Source organism: Protomyctophum parallelum (genome assembly GCF_964188405.1).
Source record: "Protomyctophum parallelum genome assembly, chromosome: 15".
NCBI classification, from domain to species: domain Eukaryota; kingdom Metazoa; phylum Chordata; class Actinopteri; order Myctophiformes; family Myctophidae; genus Protomyctophum; species Protomyctophum parallelum.
The window spans coordinates 33,883,939-33,907,895 of NC_139710.1; the positions used below are offsets into that span (position 1 = coordinate 33,883,939).

The 23,957-nt window shown below is 45.3% G+C and overlaps 1 protein-coding gene across 1 annotated transcript in view; it reads left to right on the forward strand.

Moving 5' to 3' along the window:
- The window catches only part of ksr2 (kinase suppressor of ras 2), a gene marked incomplete at both ends in the record, with an annotated part of 122,792 nt that overhangs the window by 70,024 nt on the left and 28,811 nt on the right, over positions 1 to 23,957 (forward strand). The window contains 2 exons of the mRNA XM_083784359.1: positions 20,732 to 20,801; positions 22,425 to 22,508. Coding sequence (XP_083640485.1) covers positions 20,732 to 20,801; positions 22,425 to 22,508 — 154 coding nt within the window. The remainder of the gene's footprint in view (positions 1 to 20,731; positions 20,802 to 22,424; positions 22,509 to 23,957) is intronic.

Sequence of the window (23,957 nt, forward strand, 5' to 3'; positions counted from 1 at the left end):
CCCGCGCAAAATGGGTTAAGCCAATGTCCCCACAGTGAGACGGAGGCTGAAAGATAAATGTCATGTTTAATTTGACAGCAGGGTTTTCTAAAAAAAGTCAAGTGCTCTTGGAAAATCTAATCTCGTCTGTCTATACTGTATCTCTGTAATTGCAGCCATTGTCAGATCATCTCGCTAATCAAATATTAAATAACTACTAATGAGTTTTAGCACACGTTGGGCCTGTTTGTGTCAGTGTGTGTGTGTGTGTGTGTGTGTGTGTGTGTGAGTGTGTGGGTGTCAGTGTGGTGGATGTCGTGGTATTTGAAGGAAAAACGTGATTTCAAGGAGACAAAGCCTGATCGAAGTTTCCTAAATCCATTAAGTCACTTTGAGAGAAGTGAGGTTAACCCATTTACACCTATAAGTTTGATTCTACAAATGTCTTCTAAATCATGACAGTTTTCAGAAAAACCTATTCTATGTCAGTGGTTCTCAAACTATTTCATGTCAAGGACCCCCAGAAATTATATGTATTTGGGACATTTATTATTATAATACTGATGCTACATAAAAACCAACTGAAGAGGAGGAATTATACAAAGTAGGGTGACATTGATGACATCACGATGAGGACCAAATCAGTTGAGCTGTTCCTGAGAGCAATTTCCATTAAAGCACCTATAATGTTATGCCACCGTGGTAGAGCCTATTCTGACATTTAGTTTGGTCTGGAGGAATCCCTGTCTCGTGAAGATGAAAAGGGGGGTGTGCTGCCTTGAGGAATTAAAAGGCCAAAAGGTTCAAGACAAGTCCTGCAAGAAGAACCTTCCATGTGTTCTGTCAAAGTGTCCTTGAGCTTCACACTGGATCGCTACAGAACCAGAACCTTCCATGTGTCCTGTCAAAGTGTCCTTGAGCTTAATTCACACTGGATCGCTACAGAACCAGCTCACTAATTGCGCGTCACTTTGGATCAGAATATCAGCTAAACGTCAGCTAAAAGACAGGCAGGTGATGCCAGTGAAACATTTTCTCATTTCGGCAACAGAGACCTGCATGGCCTCCAATTTGTGACAATCAAAAACTGAAAGCACATTGAATACACATAACAATGACTGTCAGATATAAACGCTGCACTTTGCTTTGATTTTAACTATACGATGGATTCTGCCAATGCTTTTCAATGGGAAAAGACCTTTCTTTCTTTCTTTTTCAGAAATTCTTGCAACAAACCGTTCCATTCCCAGCAATCCCAGCATTGGCAGAATCTGCTGTATAGGCGGAATTTACATTTTGTGTGAATTCACCCTTAAACATTAATTACATTATTGGATTCTTCCATTAAATACTTCAGCCAAAGGAACAAAAAAAAGGTTTATTTTGAAAATCATTTTAAAATAGTTCGACACGTTGTGAGCTTGTAGATCAATATTTGAACTATTTTAAAAGGTAGAAAGAAAGACTATATATTCATTATTCAATGATTTGTGCCGCTTTTTCACAATTAAAAAAAAATAGCAGACCTACAAGCTTGTAGCTCGTAGCGCGCCACTCGGTGGCTCGCTATGAGCTTGTAGATCTGCTATTTTTCAATAGCTAAAGTATAACATAATGCTTAGTTAAAACTCCAAAAGGGGTTCCCACCCAGAATGGGTTTAGGGGTGGCGCAAGATATAGCCCATAATCTCGGACACTGCTGAACCGATCGATCGGTATCCATTATCACGTTGCATGCACACTTTTTTATTGTCCTCATGGTGGCGCTATACCAGGCTGCTTTGCATTTTGACCTACAACTCTTGAACCATAAGTTCACAGCTGTTCAAGTCACGGGATCCAATAACTTATGTAAAAGTTATAGGAAAGCAAAAATAAATAAATAAATACATGAATAAACTTTTTCACAAACATATAATAATCAAATAATATGTCCGTCGCCTTGAGGAACCACATTTCCTGGCAGTAGGAAATGAGATAAAAACTGACTTATCTGGGGCTGCAAGTCGGATTTCTGTTGACTTCCAGGTCTTTGTGACGTTGAGCTTGTCCTGTTATGGTTTGTGTCAAAGAAGTAGAACCCAAATGCAGGCAACACAGGCAAGAGTTCTTTGCAAGAGTTTATTGTTTAATAGTGACAAAACTTAAGGGGGAAGGCTTACATAAACTGAAGCAGGCAGATCAAAAACCATAATATCCATAAGCAGGTCAAAAACCATAATATCCATAAGCAGATCAAAAACCATAATATCCATAATATCCGTCCAAAAGTCAAACAAAAGGGGCAAGTCGTAACAAAGTCCAAAAAAACAAGCAGAAGATCAAACCTGAGGAACACTGCATGGGGAAAGATCTACTGAAAGGCAGGAGTCCAGAAAACACCTAACCTCTCCTCACCAGGCTTTCCACCGCCTCGGAGGAAAGCCTGGTCTCTGTTTCAAAAGTCTGTATGATCCTGTCGGGAGCGGATGATATCGTTACGTCATGTTGTAGTATTGTTTTGTAGTCGACAGGCAGGAACAACAGTCGGCAACTTTATTGAGGGAAAAGGAAGGTTCCTTCCTTTTCCCTCAATAAAAGCTCTCATAGCCTGTAGCCTTTATTGAGAAAAATCGGTTTGAGGGAAAAGGAAGTTGCCGCCGGTTGACGATATCATCCGCTCCCGACCGGATCATATACCGAAATGAAATGGTGCCCAGGCTAGAAAACACCAACATAATACTGTAGCAAAGAATGAGCAGAATGAGTCCAGTCTTATGGGTGGAGGCTTGATGGGGGAAGTTGGCACAGGTGAGGAGCGAGGGGAACAGTTGGGCTGATGAGGCAGTTGGAGACAGGTGCGTGTATAGGGGGGGGGCCGTAGAAGCAATGGGAGGGGGAATGATGGAAAGGCAGGGAGCCAGACCATAACATGTCCAGGAGAAGTTACATTTATAAAGGGTGGTTATAAATATATGGCCTCACTGGTAATGTAAATACTCAAATTATAGGACCGTACGCAGAGAGTGTTAGAGAGGAAGGGGCTGAAATCCCGTAAGAGAGGGCACTTTTGGACAAAAGAATAACGAAAATAGCAGATCTACAAGCTCTCCACGCGTCACACTGCATGCAACACGTTGAGAGCTTGTAGATCAGCTATTTTCGGTGAATGACATGGATTTTGAAAAACTAATTTGTTCAACATTCACCTCCTCAAAGTGTACAGATCACCTCTATAATAACTGAACTATGAACTATTCGCTGGCCCACAATAACCTACACGACCTGGTCGGAAGCTGTGCCCCAAGGAGCACTTTTTATAGTTGTGTATTAATGCACTGGCCTGAGAGGAACAGACAGTATGGCTTAACCCATTCTGACCTGAGATCAGATTCTAAAAATGTCTTCTACATCCTGACAGTTTTCTGAAAAAGCTATGTTTCTATGTCAGTCGTTCTTCGACTTTTCAAAAAATAGCAGACCTACAAGCTCGTAGCGCGCCACCGAGTGGCGTGCTACGAGCTTGTAGCTCTGCTATTTTTCAAAAGCTAAAGCACAACGTAATGCTATAACACCAAAAGGGGTTCCCGCCCAAAATGGGTTGAAAGGCCATGAGTAGAAAGGACTGTGATGAATGACTGCCTCAACCTGCTATACTTGTCAACATGTCAAAGTGTTATTTTTGTTATTTTTTTTCTTTCTTTTTTATGTACGGCGGAGAAACATTGTCGTCGTTTACTCATGAGACAATTCTTTTTCCCATGGGTGACAGACAGACAGTGACAAAATGAATTGTACCTTGAGCTTTTCTCATATTTTTACAAGGGCATTTTGTTAGGGTGTCTGGGCCCCCTTGACTAACCAAATGCCACTATATTTGGCAGCTAGTGTGTGTGTGTGTGTGTGTGTGTGTGTGTGTGTGTGTGTGTGTGTGTGTGTGTGTGTGTGTGCATGAGTGCGTGTGTGTGTGCGTATCTGTGCAGTGAGTCAAGTTAACACATTTTGGGCGGGAACCCCTTTTGGTGTAAGCATTGTGATATGCTTTAGCTATTGAAAAATAGCAGACCTACAAGCTCATAGCGCGCCACCGAGCTATGAGCTTGTAGGTCTGCTATTTTTGAAAAATCAAAGATTTTTATAATCTGATCTCAGGTCAGAATGGGTTAACTCTAAGGCCTCACAGATCACCGGTGTGTCTTTCGTCCCGCGGGTCGTGGCCGTATCGCAGCTCCAGAACAATCGCTCAGCTCTGATGTCATTTAAAATGTGACACACAGGACTGAGATGACGGTGCGCGGAATGAGTCCAACACACCCAGGGGACGCTGAAATGTCACCCACCCCCAACACAACACCACCTCCACCTCATACGCTCCATAGATTCACCCCCAACACAACACCACCTCACCCTCATACGCTCCATAGATTCACCCCCAACACAACACCACCTCAACCTCATATAACGCTCCATAGATTCACCCCCAACACAACACCACCTCCACCTCATATAACGCTCCATAGATTCACCCCCAACACAACACCACCTCCACCTCATACGCTCCATAGATTCACCCCCAACACAACACCACCTCCACCTCATACGCTCCATAGATTCACCCCCAACACAACACCACCTCACCCTCATACGCTCCATAGATTCACCCCCAACACAACACCACCTCACCCTCATACGCTCCATAGATTCACCCCCAACACAACACCACCTCAACCTCATATAACGCTCCATAGATTCACCCCCAACACAACACCACCTCACCCTCATACGCTCCATAGATTCACCCCCAACACAACACCACCTCACCCTCATACGCTCCATAGATTCACCCCCAACACAACACCACCTCCACCTCATATAACGCTCCATAGATTCACCCCCAACACAACACCACCTCCACCTCATATAACGCTCCATAGATTCACCCCCAACACAACACCACCTCACCCTCATACGCTCCATAGATTCACCCCCAACACAACACCACCTCCACCTCATATAACGCTCCATAGATTCACCCCCAACACAACACCACCTCCACCTCATATAACGCTCCATAGATTCACCCCCAACACAACACCACCTCCACCTCATACAACGCTCCATAGATTCACCCCCAACACAACACCACCTCACCCTCATACGCTCCATAGATTCACCCCCAACACAACACCACCTCCACCTCATACGCTCCATAGATTCACCCCCAACACAACACCACCTCCACCTCATACAACGCTCCATAGATTCACCCCCAACACAACACCACCTCCACCTCATATACCGCTCCATAGATTCACCCCCAACACAACACCACCTCCACCTCATACAACGCTCCATAGATTCACCCCCAACACAACACCACCTCCACCTCATACGCTCCATAGATTCACCCCCAACACAAAACCACCTCCACCTCATACAACGCTCCATAGATTCGGGGGGCCATTGCTGTATGACTTCAAATCAATATCGCCATTCTTTCAAACTTTTGCCTCGATTATGATTAAATGCTATTTCTAAGTTAACCCATTTTGGGGCGGGAACCCCTTTTGGTGTTTCATTATGTTACACTTTAGCTGAAATTTCAGAAATTTCGTTAAATATGAGAAGAAAAAGAAGAAAATGCTTCTCGAATAACCTACAATACATTACAGTAGTACAAGATGAAGTCGGTTGGTTTGGTTTCGATATATTTTCCGTTAATTGCCCACTTTTCATGATAGCATTGTTTTAATGTTGCCAGATTCTGTGGCAGGTTGTAGGCAGTTTTTTCATTTATTTCCCCCCTCTCTCTCTCTCTCTCTCTCTCTCTTTTAATCATTTGCACCTGTTGTGTGTCGGATGCCATTTGTCACGGGCCATTGGCGTGCAGTTGAGACTGATTTAAAACTCAAAGACATTGAGTGACGGACTCGGAGCCAAATGCCTCCAAACAACAGAATTATAGCCACAGAGATGCTGAGGCCGTTTACCACACGCACGCGCGCATGCGCACGCACTCACTCACTCACTCACTCACTCACGCACGCACGCATGCACGCACGCACGCACGCACGCACGTACGCACGCACGCACACACGCACGCACGCACGCACATACGCCGCGCAACACAAACAAACACACAAAGGTGACGGTCGTTTGACATTTGTCTCCACAGTTTGGAGTGACACGTTGGTCACGGGGGAGGGGGAGGGTGGAGGGGGGGGGGAGGACAGTTTTCAGGCACCGCCCCCGGGCCTGGGCCTCAGTCGGCCCGGTCTGTCGGGGTGTGGATCGGAACCAGAGCCACAGTTGCGGTGCCACGATGCCCCGGCTGTCCACCTGGACGTCCTTCTGTGGCCCCGAGGGGACACATCAGAGGGGACACATCGAGCACATCATGTTACGATTATGTCTGTCTGTCTGTCTGTCTGTCTGTCTCGCAACATTTGAGTCGTAAGGCCCTGTAGGTATATCATTTGTGACAAGATCTATTTTTTTAAATGAGTTAATAGCACAGGCAGACTCTTCACATACTAGAGCATGTCTGAAAATAAGTGTCAGAGCTGTAAATATGAAATAAATGCTTAAACATGTAGCTAGGTGTAACATTAGAGACCACAGAAGTGAACCTTTCAAGCCTGTTTTCACAACTCACATTACTCTATAATCCCATATCTCCAAAACTGGTGGGTCAAACTGAACAACCAACATGTCAATTTGAAGCTATGATTCCCTGCTTTCATATGACATGAAAAATATTCATGGCAATCCAATGGCAGTCCCACAGTCAAATTTAGTCACATGTGTTCCCCCCTCCATCTCACTGGCACTCTCCCATGCAGAGAAACTGGAGTGAAGATATACTTGTTTCATATCTGAGATCATTGATATTTTTCCAGTGATAATGATTGCATGTGAGAGCCGCGAGTAGAAGGCTGGAAGGAGGCGTGTTTTGGGCATAGAGATGCACTTGTGGGAGTGTGTGTGTGTGTGTGTGCATGTGCCTGCGCGTGTGTGCACAGTGTGTGCGTTAGTGTGTGTGCCGCTGGCCGTCAAAGACGACAGCACGATGTTCCACGGGAAAACGAAGGAGGAAAAAAAAAGAGAAATAGGTATAGACACGGCGTGCGGCCGTTGTCATGGTAACTGTGGCCGTTTTGTCTCCTTTTCGATGGAGGAGTTTGTTTTCCATTACACTCCTATCTTTGTTCGCTTCTGGTCATGGTGAGCAAACACTGGACACTACACACGTTCAAATTGTTTACTTTCCATGAGTCTCATGAAAACAGCCCGGTGTGTCCCATGTTGTGTCCTATATAGCTCTGGTCCATAGCTAATGCTTCTATGATTCTGCCCTGCATTAAAACCCATTTAGGCCTGACGTCGAAATTAAAAAAACGTCTTCTCTAAATCCTCCAGTTTTCTGAAATAAATATTTTCACGATTTTTCAAAAATAGCAGACCTACAAGCTCGTAGCGCGCCACTCGGTGGCGCGCTATGAGCTTGTAGATCTGCTATTTTTCAATAGCTAAATTATAACATGTTTAAAACACCAAAAGGGGTTCCCATCCAAAATGGGTTAAGGCTATGCTACTTTCGCTTTCAACTCTCACATGGAACTCAGACCAGTCTCTCCTCTTTATAGCGTAAATAAAAAGAACGTTTTTGCTACTCACCAAAACAAAGGCGGGTTGTGTCATTATTAGAAAGCCTACTTTCCTCAGTGGAAGCACTCTGAGCCCCCCAAGGAACTCAAGAAGGAACTTTCGGTCTTAAACTATAAACTAAGAGCTGTTGAACTGACGTAGTACTATAGCTGCACTAGCTGAGAATATCACTGAGCACAGAGTGTGTAGTGTAGTCACAGCCAGGTTTAAGTAGCCAGCCAGGTGATTGGAGGATGGAAAACAGCCAGGTGATTGGAGGATGGAAAACAGCCAGGTGATTGGAGGATGGAGGACAGCCAGGTGATTGGAGGATGGGGGGGGGGGGGGGGTGTCCCTGGCATATATCTTTTTAAAATGTGGGGTCCATCCACGGGCTAATACATGTCAATTTGGGGGTCCTTGACATGAAAAAGTTTGGGAACCACTGCTCTATTGTACAAGCACACACACACACACACACACACACACACACACACACACACACACACACACACACACGCATACACACACACGCACACGCAGACACTCACGTCCGTGGCCTGGAGGGTGGAGGATGTGAATGGAGGCTCCTTCGTCATTAGGCAGACAGACAGACGACAGACAGACAGACAGACGACAGACAGACGACAGACGACAGACAGACAGACAGACAGACAGACAGACAGACAGACAGACAGACAGACAGACAGACAGACAGACAGACAGACAGACAGACAGACAGACAGACAGACAGACAGACAGACAGTCACACAAGATGGAGGAGGACACTAGCCGTCTGGCGCCTTGGACGTACCCACAGTTGCCATGTCTGCTTAGTATAAGCCATTTAGCCATAAAAATGTCTTCTAAATCTATATGTGTTTCTATGTCAGTGGTTCTCAAACATTTTCATGTATTTGGCCTCCGACCCCCATCTGAAAATATATGTCGTTCTCTCACAAAATCTGGCAACACTCATAGTGCATCAGTCTCTCGCACGCACGCACGCACACACGCACGCACGCACGCACATTAAGAACATGCCTGGTGTGTCTACGTCAGACTACAGGGTTTTTGAAACTTTATTAGCGTACGTGACGTGTGCGTACTACATGCCCGACTGGCAACATCCATGATGACATCATCACAGGCAGTGGAAGAAGTACTCTTTAATAGTACTTTTTACTTAAATAAAAGTAGCAATACCACCGTGTCAGAATACAGTTACAAGTAAAAGATATATATATTTTTTTACTTTATACTATTAAAGTATATCAAATAGGTCAGGTGGTTCTCGACCTTTTGTGCTGTGCGTATACTTTGGCCACGTTCCCTCAAAATTAGTATAATTTGAGTAAATGTACTCGGTTATACTTCCCACCACTGATCATAGTTTAACGCATTTAGACCTGAGAAAAGATTCTATACAAAATGTCTTCTAAATCCTGACAGTTTTCTGAAAAACCCCATGTGTCTAATGTCAGTCATTCCCAAACTATTTCATGTCAAGGACCACCAGAAGTATCTGTATTTGGCCACCGACCCACAACTGAAAATATGTTGTTCCAGGACCCCCCCCCCCCCCCCCTAGAAGCAAAGATATGAGTTAAAAACGTTCGCTCTTTCTCAAAAAAAATAGCAGACCTACAAGTTCATGAACTTGTAGATCTGCTATTTTTTCAACAGCTAAAGCATAACATGATGCTTTAGTTTAAATTAAAACAAACTAAAAGGGGGTTGTTCCCGGCCAGAATGGCTTAATGAAGAGCCCTGTACCGCGGCGCTGACAGGCCCAGTCATCTGCCCAGAACATGTCGCCAGCCGCCGCGCAGGGCCCGGCGAGAGCTATACAGGCAGGATGATGTCAGTTCCCCCTCTCTATCGAGTTATCGGACCTGATTGAGTGTAATTGAAGCGCTGCATTGGAGTGTGGCATGCAGGGGCAGACGATCTGGTCCCCACAGACATGCATGGGGTGGGGGAGGAGGGGGGGGTTAGGGTGGGGGGGGGGGGGGGGTTGCTGTGTGACGATGACGGGGGTTGTTGTGATTTGGGTCGACCGCGCGTCCCTTAACCCATTCTGGGCGGGAGCCCCTTTTGGTGTTTTATTTAAAGCATTATGTTATACTTTAGCTATTGAAAAATATAGCAGATCTACAAGCTCATACTGTAGCATTTTCACAATTTTTGAAAAATTGGGAAAATCTTTGAATATATATTCTTTCCGAGCGAACGTTTTTTTGCTCACATCTTTGCTTCTCATGGGTGGGTCACTGGAACAACATAATTATGGTCAGATGGGGGTCGGCGGCCCAATTTCATATATTTGTGGGGGTCCTTGACATGAAAATGTTTGAGAACAACTGACACATGAGGGTTTTTCAGAAAACTGTCAGGATTTAGAAGACATTTTGTAGATCTAAATGGGTTAAGAGATCTCCACCTAACTAAGGGTGGTGAATGAGTGCCTCATGTTTCAGAGATCTCCACCTAACTAAGGGTGGTGAATGAGTGCCTCATGTTTCAGAGATCTCCACCTAACTAAGGGTGGTGAATGAGTGCCTCATGTTTCAGAGATCTCCACCTAACTAAGGGTGGTGAATGAGTGCCTCATGTTTCCGTTGAGTCCTGCTGCAGCGCGGAGAACATTCACCACCAGGCACGAATCACACGACGGACAGCAGGCTCTGAAGTTCAACAACACACACAGAATATACATTATTAGTCCCAGCTTCCAAGTTGAGAACGAAAGGTGACCGGGCCTTTGCACTCTCTGGAATGCCCTCCCCCTCCTCGAGATAAGGCTCGCAGAATCCGTTCCCCCGCTTCAAATCCCTCCTAAAAACTCACTTTTATAAATCTGCTTTTAACACCTAAACGTTTTTTTAACATTCCCTATTGTTCGTATATGTCCTACTGCATTTCTGTACATTGCCTGTTCTTTATTTTTTATTATTGTCAACTGTTGTTTATGGTGTGCACTGCATTTGTTCTTGTTTTTCTGTAAAGCACTTTGTAACCTCGTTTTGAAAGGTGCTATATAAATAAAGGTTTATTATTATTATTATTATTATTATTATGCGGTATTGGACACGTACACTACGTGCCCACAGAAGATATGAGACATAAGAACATAATTGACAGGAATAGAACATAGCTCATAGCTCATAGCGCGCCACCGAGTGGCGCGCTACGAGCTTGTAGGTCTGCTATTTTTGAAAAATCGAAGAACGACTGACATAGAAACATAGCTTTTTCAGAAAACTGTCAGGATGTAGAAGACATTTTTAGAATATAATCTCAGGTCAATATAGGTGTACTGGGTCAAGCAGATAAAGGTCATAAAATCATGACCGCCGGGGCGCCCGCTGCATGGCCTAGCGGTCCAGGTGCACGCCGCATATATAGGCTCTGGCGTTGCGGGTTCGAGTCCCATTCATGGTGACCTTTAATCTGCTGCATGCCTCTCTCCTTTCTCTCCCTCCCTCTTTCCTGCCATTATAGAATGAGTTGTTTACTAACGGGTATAAGAAGTCATTGATACAAAATGTCACCTTGCTATATCGGGGAAAGGTCAGTCTTCTACTCGCCTTTGTGGCTTCCTGAAAACTGAAAAGCAACGTATGCTTCGATAATCTTTCTTCGAGACATTTTGGAGCACATACAGAAGTCCTTTTCTTCTTTACAACATTTTCCTCGTCAAGGCCAGGCTGGAAGGCACCGAGCTACTCTCTCCTTTCATGGGACGACACCTCAGTGACACCATGTTCCATTCTGTCCTCTTCGAGGTATTGACATAACTCACATTGTTGAGGAAAGAGGAATGGCTTGTCACCTATACATTTTACGCAGGCACGCACGCACGCACGCACGCACGGTCGCACTATGGCCCTATCTTGCGTCAGCGGCACTAAGGGCTCTATCGTATCCAATGCCTTATACCCGCAAGCATTAACCACTTTCCGTGAATTATTATTATTATCATTATTGATCACCCTGGCTGGGACACCTGAGCGAGGGGTATGATGTTCGCGAGACCCGAAACCCAGATGACCTTGGGATACATCACTGAGGATACGTCCCCCGTGCATCCAAACGATGTATTTTCATTCGTTCTATAGTGTGGCCGTATAAGTATGCCATTTATGGAGATAGTGGAAGCTATAATTGCGTAATTCTCTGATTGTGGTTAATGCTGGTGGGTATAAGGCATGGCATATGTTAACCCATTCTGACCTGAGATCAGATTCTAAAAATGTCTTCGACATCCTGACAGTTTTCTGAAAAAGTCAGTCGTTCTTCGATTTTTCAAAAATAGCAGACCTACAAGCTCGTATCGCGCCACTTGGTGGCGCGCTATGAGCTTGTAGATCTGCTATTTTTCAATAGCTAAAGCATAACATAATGCTAACACCAAAAGGGGTTCCCGCCCAACATGAGTTAAAGCCCTAAATGCCACATGCCATGTCCCCTCACATCAGTTTCCTTGTCCTACTGACAAGAAACATGGAAGCGTCTGCATGGATTAGTACATATCCAAGTTCTCAATTATTCACGTTTTATGGAGAGTGACTCATATATATAGGTATATATATGTGTGTGGAATTTCTCTATCATCTTATCTGTGCATGGACGACAGGCAAAGACAACAGAACAGTTTTCTTATGACCCTTCTTATGATCTATACTTGTTGATTTACAAATGTGACCAGATTTGACTGAGAGCCTGCCATCGTGCCAGCTCCAGCTTTTCACCAGAAAGGAGAGGAGAAAGGAGAAAAAAGCGTTTGCCCTGGGGGGGGAGGGGGAGGATGAGGGGCGTTTGCCCAGGGGGGGGAGGTGGAGGATGAGGGGCGTTTGCCCTGGGGGGAGGTGGAGGATGAGGGGCGTTTGCCCTGGGGGGGGAGGGGGAGGATGAGGGGCGTTTGCCCTGGGGGGGGAGGGGGAGGATGAGGGGCGTTTGCCCTGGGGGGGGAGGGGGAGGATGAGGGGCGTTTGCCCTGGGGGGGAGGGGGAGGATGAGGGGCGTTTGCCCTGGGGGGGGAGGGGGAGGATGAGGGGCGTTTGCCCTGGGGGGGGAGGGGGAGGATGAGGGGCGTTTGCCCTGGGGGGAGGGGGAGGATGAGGGGCGTTTGCCCTGGGGGGGGAGGGGGAGGATAAGGGGTGTTTGCCCTGGGGGGGGAGGGGGAGGATGAGGGGCGTTTGCCCTGGGGGGGGAGGTGGAGGATGAGGGGCGTTTGCCCTGGGGGGGAGGGGGAGGATGAGGGGCGTTTGCCCTGGGGGGGGAGGTGGAGGATGAGGGGCGTTTGCCCTGGGGGGGAGGGGGAGGATGAGGGGCGTTTGCCCTGGGGGGGGAGGGGGAGGATGAGGGGCGTTTGCCCTGGGGGGGAGGGGGAGGATGAGGGGCGTTTGCCCTGGGGGGGGAGGTGGAGGATGAGGGGCGTTTGCCCTGGGGGGGAGGGGGAGGATGAGGGGCGTTTGCCCTGGGGGGGAGGGGGAGGATGAGGGGCGTTTGCCCTGGGGGGGGAGGGGGAGGATGAGGGGCGTTTGCCCTGGGGGGAGGGGGTGTCGAAGGCCCGGTTCCGGGGGGGTAGGATACCCTGAGGATTTGGCATGGGGTCTGAGTAGCGGGGCGTCCTTCTGGTCGTGTGCGGACACGCCCCCAATACGAGACCCCCGTCGGAACCTGAAACTGGAGAACGAGAGTTAGTAAAAGAAGCGGGAGGGAGGGAGGGAGGGTTACGAGATACGATGCACGAATGGCTGGTGAAACAGGCTGGCATATATACTCTTCCCTTGGTGCAGCGAGGGCGGCGATAGGGCGGAGAACTGGCGGTTGCCATGGCAGTGAGGTCTCGGTGAGTGGTGAGGGTGGAGCTGGCATTGGTAACCATGGCAGGTAAATGGTGGAGTTGATTGAGCTTGATACCTGAGGCTAGTGATAGAGTTAGCATGGCATGGTGGCAGAGGAGGCCAACGATCTTAGCTTGTAAGCGTGGTCTTCCTCCTGAACATATGTTGTACCAACTTCAATAAATATGAAATAAATGCTTAAACATGTAGCTAGGTGTAATGTTAGAGACCACAGAAGTGAACCTTAATTTCAAGCCCGTTTTCTCAACTCGCTGTTTCTCTGCAAGACATTATACTCTATAAGCCATATCTCCAAAACTGGTGGGTCAAACTGAACAACCAATACGTCAATTTGAAGCTATATGATTCCCTGCTTTCATATGACATAAAAAAAACGAAAAATCCAATGGCAGTCCCTCAGTCAAATTTGGTCACACTAGACCTGTACGTGCCCGCCGGCTACCGGCCTACTTGAGAACGATGCAACTTGGGAACCTAATATTAATATTACCCGTTGTCAACGTGTCACGATTAGGCCCACTGCAGGCAGAGCCTGACCAGAGCCTTTTCAGTGGTGGTTCTGGAGAACCGTGGGTCCGAGCGACTCGAGTCCGAACACAGGGCACTGACTGCACTCCCTGCGGGGGTGTGGAACGCCTCCTGACGAATATGAAGTCGGTGGGGCGCTTGTCGAGTTACGTGCATTACAAGCACGTACGCAGACACGTGACGCATTTATAGTAGGATGTGGCAAACACAAATGCATTGAAAGTGGCAGGGGGTTACAGAGACCGCTGGGAAGAAGGGTGTGTGTGTGTGTGTGTGTGTGTGGTGTGCACGTGCGTGCGTGCGTGAGTGTGGCCATGCATACCTTTAGTACAGTGCGTGTGTGTGTGTGATCATGCGCAGGCGCGACAGAACATGAAGAATGTATATTTGGATGACCCGTCTTCATTTTTCATTAGATGGTAGTTGTTACAGGTCTCCCTCCTCCTCCTCCTCCTCATTAGATGGTAGTTGTTACAGGTCTCCCTCCTCCTCCTCCTCCTCCTCCTCATTAGATGGTAGTTGTTACAGGTCTCCCTCCTCCTCCTCCTCCTCCTCCTCATTAGATGGTAGTTGTTACAGGTCTCCCTCCTCCTCCTCCTCCTCCTCCTCATTAGATGGTAGTTGTTACAGGTCTCCCTCCTCCTCCTCCTCCTCATTAGATGGTAGTTGTTACAGGGCTCCCTCCTCCTCCTCCTCCTCATTAGATGGTAGTTGTTACAGGTCTCCCTCCTCCTCCTCCTCCTCCTCCTCCTCCTTAGATGGTAGTTGTTACAGGTCTCCCTCCTCCTCCTCCTCCTCCTCCTCATTAGATGGTAGTTGTTACAGGTCTCCCTCCTCCTCCTCCTCCTCATTAGATGGTAGTTGTTACAGGTCTCCCTCCTCCTCCTCCTCCTCCTCCTCATTAGATGGTAGTTGTTACAGGTCTCCCTCCTCCTCCTCCTCCTCCTCCTCATTAGATGGTAGTTGTTACAGGTCTCCCTCCTCCTCCTCCTCCTCCTCCTCCTTAGATGGTAGTTGTTACAGGGCTCCCTCCTCCTCCTCCTCCTCCTCATTAGATGGTAGTTGTTACAGGGCTCCCTCCTCCTCCTCCTCCTCCTCCTCCTTAGATGGTAGTTGTTACAGGTCTCCCTCCTCCTCCTCCTCCTCCTCCTCCTTAGATGGTAGTTGTTACAGGGCTCCCTCCTCCTCCTCCTCCTCCTCATTAGATGGTAGTTGTTACAGGGCTCCCTCCTCCTCCTCCTCCTCCTCCTCATTAGATGGTAGTTGTTACAGGTCTCCCTCCTCCTCCTCCTCCTCCTCCTCATTAGATGGTAGTTGTTACAGGTCTCCCTCCTCCTCCTCCTCCTCCTCATTAGATGGTAGTTGTTACAGGTCTCCCTCCTCCTCCTCCTCCTCCTCCTCCTCATTAGATGGTAGTTGTTACAGGTCTCCCTCCTCCTCCTCCTCCTCATTAGATGGTAGTTGTTACAGGTCTCCCTCCTCCTCCTCCTCCTCCTCCTCCTCCTTAGATGGTAGTTGTTACAGGTCTCCCTCCTCCTCCTCCTCCTCCTCCTCCTCATCCTTAGATGGTAGTTGTTACAGGTCTCCCTCCTCCTCCTCCTCCTCATTAGATGGTAGTTGTTACAGGTCTCCCTCCTCCTCCTCCTCCTCCTTAGATGGTAGTTGTTACAGGTCTCCCTCCTCCTCCTCCTCCTCCTCCTCCTCCTCATCCTTAGATGGTAGTTGTTACAGGTCTCCCTCCTCCTCCTCCTCCTCATTAGATGGTAGTTGTTACAGGTCTCCCTCCTCCTCCTCCTCCTCATTAGATGGTAGTTGTTACAGGTCTCCCTCCTCCTCCTCCTCCTCCTCCTCATTAGATGGTAGTTGTTACAGGTCTCCCTCCTCCTCCTCCTCCTCCTCCTCATTAGATGGTAGTTGTTACAGGTCTCCCTCATCCTCCTCCTCCTCCTCCTCCTCATTAGATGGTAGTTGTTACAGGTCTCCCTCCTCCTGCATGCACTACAATATTGTTGCGCTGCTATACGACCCAAACAGATGTCACTGTGTTCTGTCACTGTGTTCTGTCACCAAAGGAATCGATTGGCATAACCACCCGGCTCCTCACCCGGTGGGGGCTCCTCACCCGGTGGGGGCTCCTCACCCACTTGGGGCTCCTCCCGGTGGGGCTCCTCACTGGTAGGTGAGCCAGTCGGATACAACAGCAGTGACAACACGGAAATAACAAATAAGGCTTCATCCACACCTACATAAACGTAGCTTTTTCATTTTCGTTTTTTTAAATCTCTCTGTCCATACGACACGTTTTTTTAAATCTCTCTGTCCATATGACCAATGGCAAGACCCATGCAAAACTCTGTTTACATTGTCCACACAGGGAACACACAGGCGGAGTTAAAAAAAAATACACTGTGGCAGGAGTTTTCCAAAAGATGCGTTTATATGGACCAAAAACGTGTTTGCGTGTGGGCGACCCCCCCAAAACGCATATAAAAACCTACGTTTATCCGTTTACGTGTGGACAAGGCCTAAATTGGGGAGGAATAAAAAGGGTAAAACGACAAAACAGAAAGAAAGAAAAAGATAGCACTGTGTGCGTGTGTGTGTGTGTGTGTGTGTGTGTGTGTGTGTAGCACAATGTTTGTGTTTGCACAATGTTTATGTTTACACAATGTTTGTGTAAATGTGTAAATGTTTGTGTAAATGTGTAAATGTTTTGTAAATGTAAATGTTTTGCACAATGTTTGTGTTAGCACAATGTTTGTGTTTACACAATGTTTGTGTTTACACAATGTTTGTGTTTACACAATGTTTGTGTTTGCACAATGTTTACACAATGTTTGTGTTAGCACAATGTTTGTGTTTACACAATGTTTGTGTTTACACAATGTTTGTGTTTACACAATGTTTGTGTGTGTTTACACAATGTGTGTGTTTGCACAATGTTTGTGTTTGCACAATGTTTACACAATGTTTGTGTTAGCACAATGTTTGTGTTTACACAATGTTTGTGTTTACACAATGTTTGTGTTTGTACAATGTTTGTGTTTACACAATGTGTGTGTTTACACAATGTTTGTGTTTACACAATGTGTGTGTTTACACAATGTGTGTGTTTACACAATGTTTGTGTTTACACAATGTGTGTGTTTACACAATGTTTGTGTTTGTACAATGTTTGTGTTTACACAATGTGTGTGTTTACACAATGTCTGTGTTTACACAATGTTTGTGTTTGTACAATGTTTGTGTTTACACAATGTTTGTGTTTGTACAATGTTTGTGTTTACACAATGTGTGTGTTTACACAATGTTTGTGTTTGTACAATGTTTGTGTTTACACAATGTGTGTGTTTACACAATGTTTGTGTTTGCACAATGTTTGTGTTTGCACAATGTTTACACAATGTTTGTTTACACAATGTGTGTGTTTACACAATGTTTGTGTTTGCACAATGTTTACACAATGTTTGTTTACACAATGTTTGTGTTTGCACAATGTTTGTCTTTACACAATGTTTGTTTACACAATGTTTGTGTTTGCACAATGTTTGTTTTTGCACAATGTTTGTGTTTGCACAATGTTTGTGTTTGCACAATGTTTGTGTTTGCACAATGTCTGTGTTTGCACAATGTCTGTGTTAGCACAATGTTTGTGTTTACACAATGTTTGTGTTTACACAATGTCTGTGTTAGCACAATGTTTGTGTTTACACAATGTCTGTGTTGACACAAACCCTTAAAGCTGGACATAGGAGCACTCCTCAACAACCATATAAACAACATGTACACTCTCCCAGGCAGCCTAGCCTACTAGTATTGAAGTAATAGTTTTGAGTATTGAAGACTGCAGAGTGTAACAAACAGCTAGTTTCTTTCAACTCACTTCCAAATGACAAATTAGCCAGACAGCACCCCATAGCATAGCAGCAGACAACATGGGCACAATAAATGAAAATCCATTCAGCAAAAATTACAATTCAATTCTGACCTTTGATGTCTTCAAACACGTAGTAATCCATAATCAAGGGCAGATGCTGTTGTGGAGTTTCCCAGTATAAGCTGAAGTCCTCAGGATACAACTGTTGTAGACCTACAGTAGGCTAGCTCCTCTAGGCACTGCTGACTTCATTTCTTTACAAAACTTTGCAATAGACGTTTGGCATTGTGAGGCTAACATTTAGGATACTCTCAGAGAGGCTACTCGTTTATATTTAATCATAAACAAAGTTTCTGGGGTGAAAACAAACAAATCTGCCACATTCTAGAAACAAGCACATGGTGACAGGCCTCAGGCAGGCATGAGCAATCAATCTATGCAGGTACAGATGGACAAACCAGGCAGTTCTAGTGGCTACGGATCCAAATAGGAAAAGATGAATAATAATAATAGTAATAATAATAATATTTTGCTAAATTGAATGCAGTGATTGCATTCACATTACTGTCATCATAAATTAGAGGGTGGAAAATAACGGTTACAAAATCGTGTTATGAAAATGTAAAATAAAAAAAACTAAAACAGAGTAGTATGTTTTGTACTAGTCTTGCATGGCCAGATGCATGGCCATGGTAAATAATTATCATGTAGTTTTGAAAATATGAATACTAATCTGTGTGTGTGTGTGTGTGTGTGTGTGTGTGTGTGTGTGAGTACCCTGGCAATGCGTCACAGCGACGTCACAGAGTCACAGCGACTGCTGGGAAGAAGGGTGTGTGTGTGTGTGCGTGCGTACGTGCGTGTGCGTGTCTTAGAAATTAGGTTATTAGGCACAATAGGCAGTGTGGGTAACTGCACAGAATGGAAATGGAAAAAGGTAGTCGACGAGCATTTTTCGTCTTAGTTTTAGTCGACGAAAACAACACTGGTGCTGGCGTGAGGTACCTGTGCCGCGTTGCAATGATTCGTACAGAAGTTGTTGTCTAAACTGCCACTGTGTGGATCCACAAATGTTGTTTGACCATTTCTGAGTATGAGAATTGCAACGTTGTTTGTAGGCTGGAATGTAGGCCTGTTGTGGAGCTGATAACTGTTGTCTAATTGGAATCCCTAAAGAAATGAGGAAAACGTGACTCAACAGCCAACAGCCTAAGCCTGCAAAATCTTACAAAGCTTTTTGTAGCGTACGTGTGTACTGTTACTGTACAACAAAGCTTGGCCTGTTGACAAGGAACACAATGAAATATACAAGCAATCATGGATGGTGAAGAAAATAACTTCCAAATTAGAGCCTCCTTGTGTTGCCTGCAAGCCACTGATTGAATATTTATCATTGAACATACTGTGTATACGCACATCTACAATAGTTCAGTTCAGTTCAGTTTTACTTTCGGAATATTGGGCCATACAGTACAGTACATACAAATATTTTTTTTGTGAGGGCTGTATTTTGCGTGTCTTAAGTACCAGGTCTTATTACTTAACTTAAGACCTGGAGGCGTGGTCAATGCTCTTTGGCCACTCAGAAAACCCAAAATTGCTTCCGGGGCGCAATAGAGATAATTCTGAGGGTCCTTGACATGAAAAAGGTTGAGCACCGCTGACATAGAAACATGGGTTTTTCAGATTATTTTTTGAATTTAGAAGCCTTTTTTTATCGACCTCAGTCCAAAATGGGTTAAAATCGATATTTCGATACAGTTACTATATGGTTATATATCCCTAATATTTTGGTACCTATAGTAGTTATTCCGCCAATGCTTATCGTTGCAGTGCACCTTCGCGGCAGCATCGCATCCACCTGGCTTCACAGAGGCAGTGCATGTGTGTTGTGTGTGTGTATGTACAGTGCATGTGTGTTGTGTGTGTGTATGTACAGTGTGTGTATGTGTGTGTGTAGGCTGGCTGTTAGCCCAGCTTGCATTGAGTGGGTGTGGGTGCATAATGTATTGGTGTGCTGCCACCGTTCCTATCAGAGCTCGCGCTAATGGACCAGGCGACGGTTTTTTATCTTAAATTTTTTTTGTTGTGAAAACCTTTTGAAGTGAGACTCCCTCACAATGAAATCCCAGGAGCGGCACAAGAGTATAGGCGTATATACTCCCATCAGCTCAGCTGTCCAGTGTCTAAGTAAAATCACACAAACACCTCCTCCGCAAAATACGGCCTAATAAATGTCAGCGGTCCCCTACACTGACCTTGACATAATATTCTGGAGGATATCTTTTTCAGTATAGTTTCCGGTTATTATCCTAAATGGACTCTTGAGCGAAAGCAGTGGGTCTGAATCGTGCAGGGTTCTTTGTTGATAATGGAAGATCTTGTGTCTGTCTGTCTGTCTGTCTGTCTGCCTCTCTGTCTGTCTGTCTGTCTGTCTGTCTGTCTGTCTGTCTGTCTGTCTGTCTGTCTGTCTGTCTGTCTGTCTGTCTGTCTGTCTGTCTGTCTGTCTGTCTGTCTGTCTGTCTGTCTGTCTGTCTGTCTGTCTGTCTGTGCGTGCGTGCATGATAAGTTACTTAGCATAGAAGACAGTGATGTCTTGTATAACTATATGCTTGCAATACAAGTTGTCGATCTATTGTACGTAATTGACAGTTGATTAAGACCTTGTTCAAGTCGGCCAAAGTGACAACAGACCTTTTGCTATATAAGCTGAAATACCACATGGCATAAAATGCATGTGTTTCAACTGGCTGCGATTCTTTCTTCCAGTATATTCAGCACCATTTAATAACGTACCGTAACTACACCATGTCACCCATTCCATCCCTCCTTCTGTCTCCTCCTGTAGACACTCTCTCAGTGCCTCGCTGGTCTCCACAGATCCCCAGAAGAGACCTGGGGAACTCAATAAAACACAGGTAGGCAACAACATTGTACATTCATTTTATTCCTATAAGTTGCGATGCAATCTGGGAACCCATTGGCAAAACAAAGGAAAAGCAGCGCCCTCCGTGAGTGATCAGTCTGTCTTGAGAGATTACCGTTGCGATGTGACGTAATGAGAACTCGTACATCTGCTATTTTTTGAAGACGACGGGGCTTAAAACGGGCACAGCGAAAACAAAATATATATCCACACAAAATACTAGACTTATGTATGAAATATTGACTCAAATTCTCAAAGTAATTAAGTCTCTAAGGATGTCTTGTAGAGCTGCAATTTGAGCTATTAACCCATTTTGGGCGGAACCCCTTTTGGTGTTAGCATTATGTTATGCTTTAGCTATTGAGCAGATCTACAAGCTCATAGCATGCCACCGAGTGGCGCGCTACGAGCTTGTAGGTCTTCTATTTTTGAAAAATCGAAGAACGACTGACATAGAAACATAGCTTTTTCAGAAAACTGTCAGGATGTAAAAGACAATTTTAGAATCTGATCTCAGGTCAGAATGGGTTAACGTACAATGAAGTCTATTGTATTTTGGCCGAATGTTCACCCAAGAACGAATCAGGGCCCTCCCTATAGGGTTCATGTGATTTAAAAGAAACAGATTTTGATCCTGTCAAACCACATTACTCACCTGCCATTAGCCATCCAGCCCAGCATTGTGTTGGTAAAGTAGGCCTAATATCCACGACCTCTCAGTCACTCCACGTCACATATGACAGCTCCCATCTCTCTGACAGATTGGCTCTTTAGCCCATTTAGGACTGAACAAAATGTCTTCTATAAATCATGACAGTTTTCTGAAAAACCCCATGTTTATATGTGTCAGTGGTTCTCAAACATTTTCATGTCAAGGACCCCCAAAAATATTATGTAATTGGCCGCCGACCCCCATCTGAAAATATGTTGCTCGTATAGCGCGGCACTCGGTGCCGTGCTAAGAGCTTGTAGATCTGCTATTTTTCAATAGCTAAAGTATAACATAATGCTTAAAACGCCAGAAGGGGTTCCCGCCCAGAATGGGTTAGTGTATTGACGTATAGCTGGGTGGCCTCGTGCCCCGGACCTCAGCGCTGAAGATGGAAAGCGAACAGCGCTTACACCGGGCACAGGGATATTACTCTGGGCACAGGGATATTGAATGAAACACAGCAGGTCTGGGTCACATGGGTCAGCAGCGGAGGGAGATTGGAAGAAGTGCCACACTTACTTTTTTTATCTGTCTGTCTTAGCTTTGTTGAGAGAATCAAAGAATGATAATGCAATGCAGCTAGAACTGTGATATATATATATATATATATATATATTATTCTCTTTTACATTTTAGTTTTATTTCTTTATTTACTTGCTATAGTGCTAGTGTGGCGGACTTTATGGTTGTTATGGTTAAACACGGACAAGACACAAGACGGGTGTTTTTTAGGTGTGATTGAGCCAAGGCCTTTGGGGTAGTAGAGTGTCGGACTGATGCCGCCGAGAAACACTATACTGACTGCCGCGGCACGTGTTCCGCTGCCCGGAAAATGCACTCGCTCTCCCTCGTATTATGATCAAGTCACTGAGAAGAGGCTGTGTGTTGTCTCCTTTCTCACAGGTTCTCCACCAAGTACTGGATGTCCCAGACATGTACGGTATGCGGAAAGGGAATGCTGTTTGGACTCAAATGTAAAAACTGCAAGTAGGTTTGCTCAGCGTGGTGTTACAAGCAGTGGTGGATTTGAAAATATAGCCAATGCAATCTCATTGCGACGCATTGTGAGCATGTACGTAGCTCTATTTCCAAAAGATGTTTTTATACATTTGAAAACTTGAAAAGAGACAATCTGCAAAAAGAGTTTCTATACTTTCTACTTTTGGACCTACGTTTTGACACCAATACTTTTGTACTTTTAACTCAAGTACATTTTGAATTCCAGACTTTTATATTGCACATTGATACTTCCCCTCAAGTACAACAGTATGAGAGTACTTTTTTTTTCCACCACTGGTTAAAAGCACGGCTCACTGAAATGAGAAGCTCCCAATGAAGGACCTGTAATTGTGACTGTTTAGCATACTGTATATTCTGTGTCAGACATTCCTGACAGCTGTAAGCTGCCCACAATGAACAACAGAGGTTCCCAAACTTTGTCATGTCAAGGATGTCAAATTGACACTCATTAGCCTGCTGTCACACTTGCCTAGTGCGGGTAGTGTGCAAAACCGGCAAAATGGGAAAAGTGTATATCCAGGCAGTCCTTCTTGCAGAGATGTTCTTTTATTCACTCAAAACAAAATAATTTACATTGATACATTGGACAGGTGGCCCCAGCTCCTTCTAGCTCCTTCTAGCTCCTTCTAGCTCCTTCCAGCTCCACAGTCCTGCAGTCGGAGGCCTCCCTACCTATAAAGGCTAAGCCCCTCCCACTGGAACACACCACCCTGAATTGATTCCACAATTTACACCAGTATTTCCTAATGTCCAGGGACAACACATATTCAGAATCATCACATTATTATAATACATCACTTATTCAATCACTTAACCATATCTAAACAACGAGAAAACAGGGTACTGCCATACTGCCAAACCCTCATACTGTTGGTATGTTCCCCACACCCCACAGCTGATGTTTGCTCCCTACCATGGAGACAACAAGCAATTAGCAATCAACCCATAAACATACACAGCCCAAAATAATATAATTCTCTGCAACATACACAATAATTAATAACTTTAGCCATTCAGTCTCATTGGCAGGCTGAACTGCCACACCCACGGACCCCGATTTAAAAACATATGCCAGAGACCCCCATAAGAGAAGATTTTTACGGCTCTAGCAGTGATTGATCAACCCGTTTAATTTCAAAGACCCCCCCCCCCCCCAGTTTGACATGCATTTACAATGGGGGTCTACAGACCCCCATTGTATGGCATTTCTATCCCTGGGACGCTCAATTTATAATTATTGTAAAATCAACGTTATAGTTTAACTCTGAGAGTGTAAATTTGTTCACTCTCAGAGTTACAGATCGACCCATATAAGGGTCCATTTGGTTCCAAACTATATCATTTAGCTGGGGACCCCCTGGAACTCCCTCAAGGACCCCTGGGGGTCCCCGGAGCCCACTTTGGGAACCACAGTGC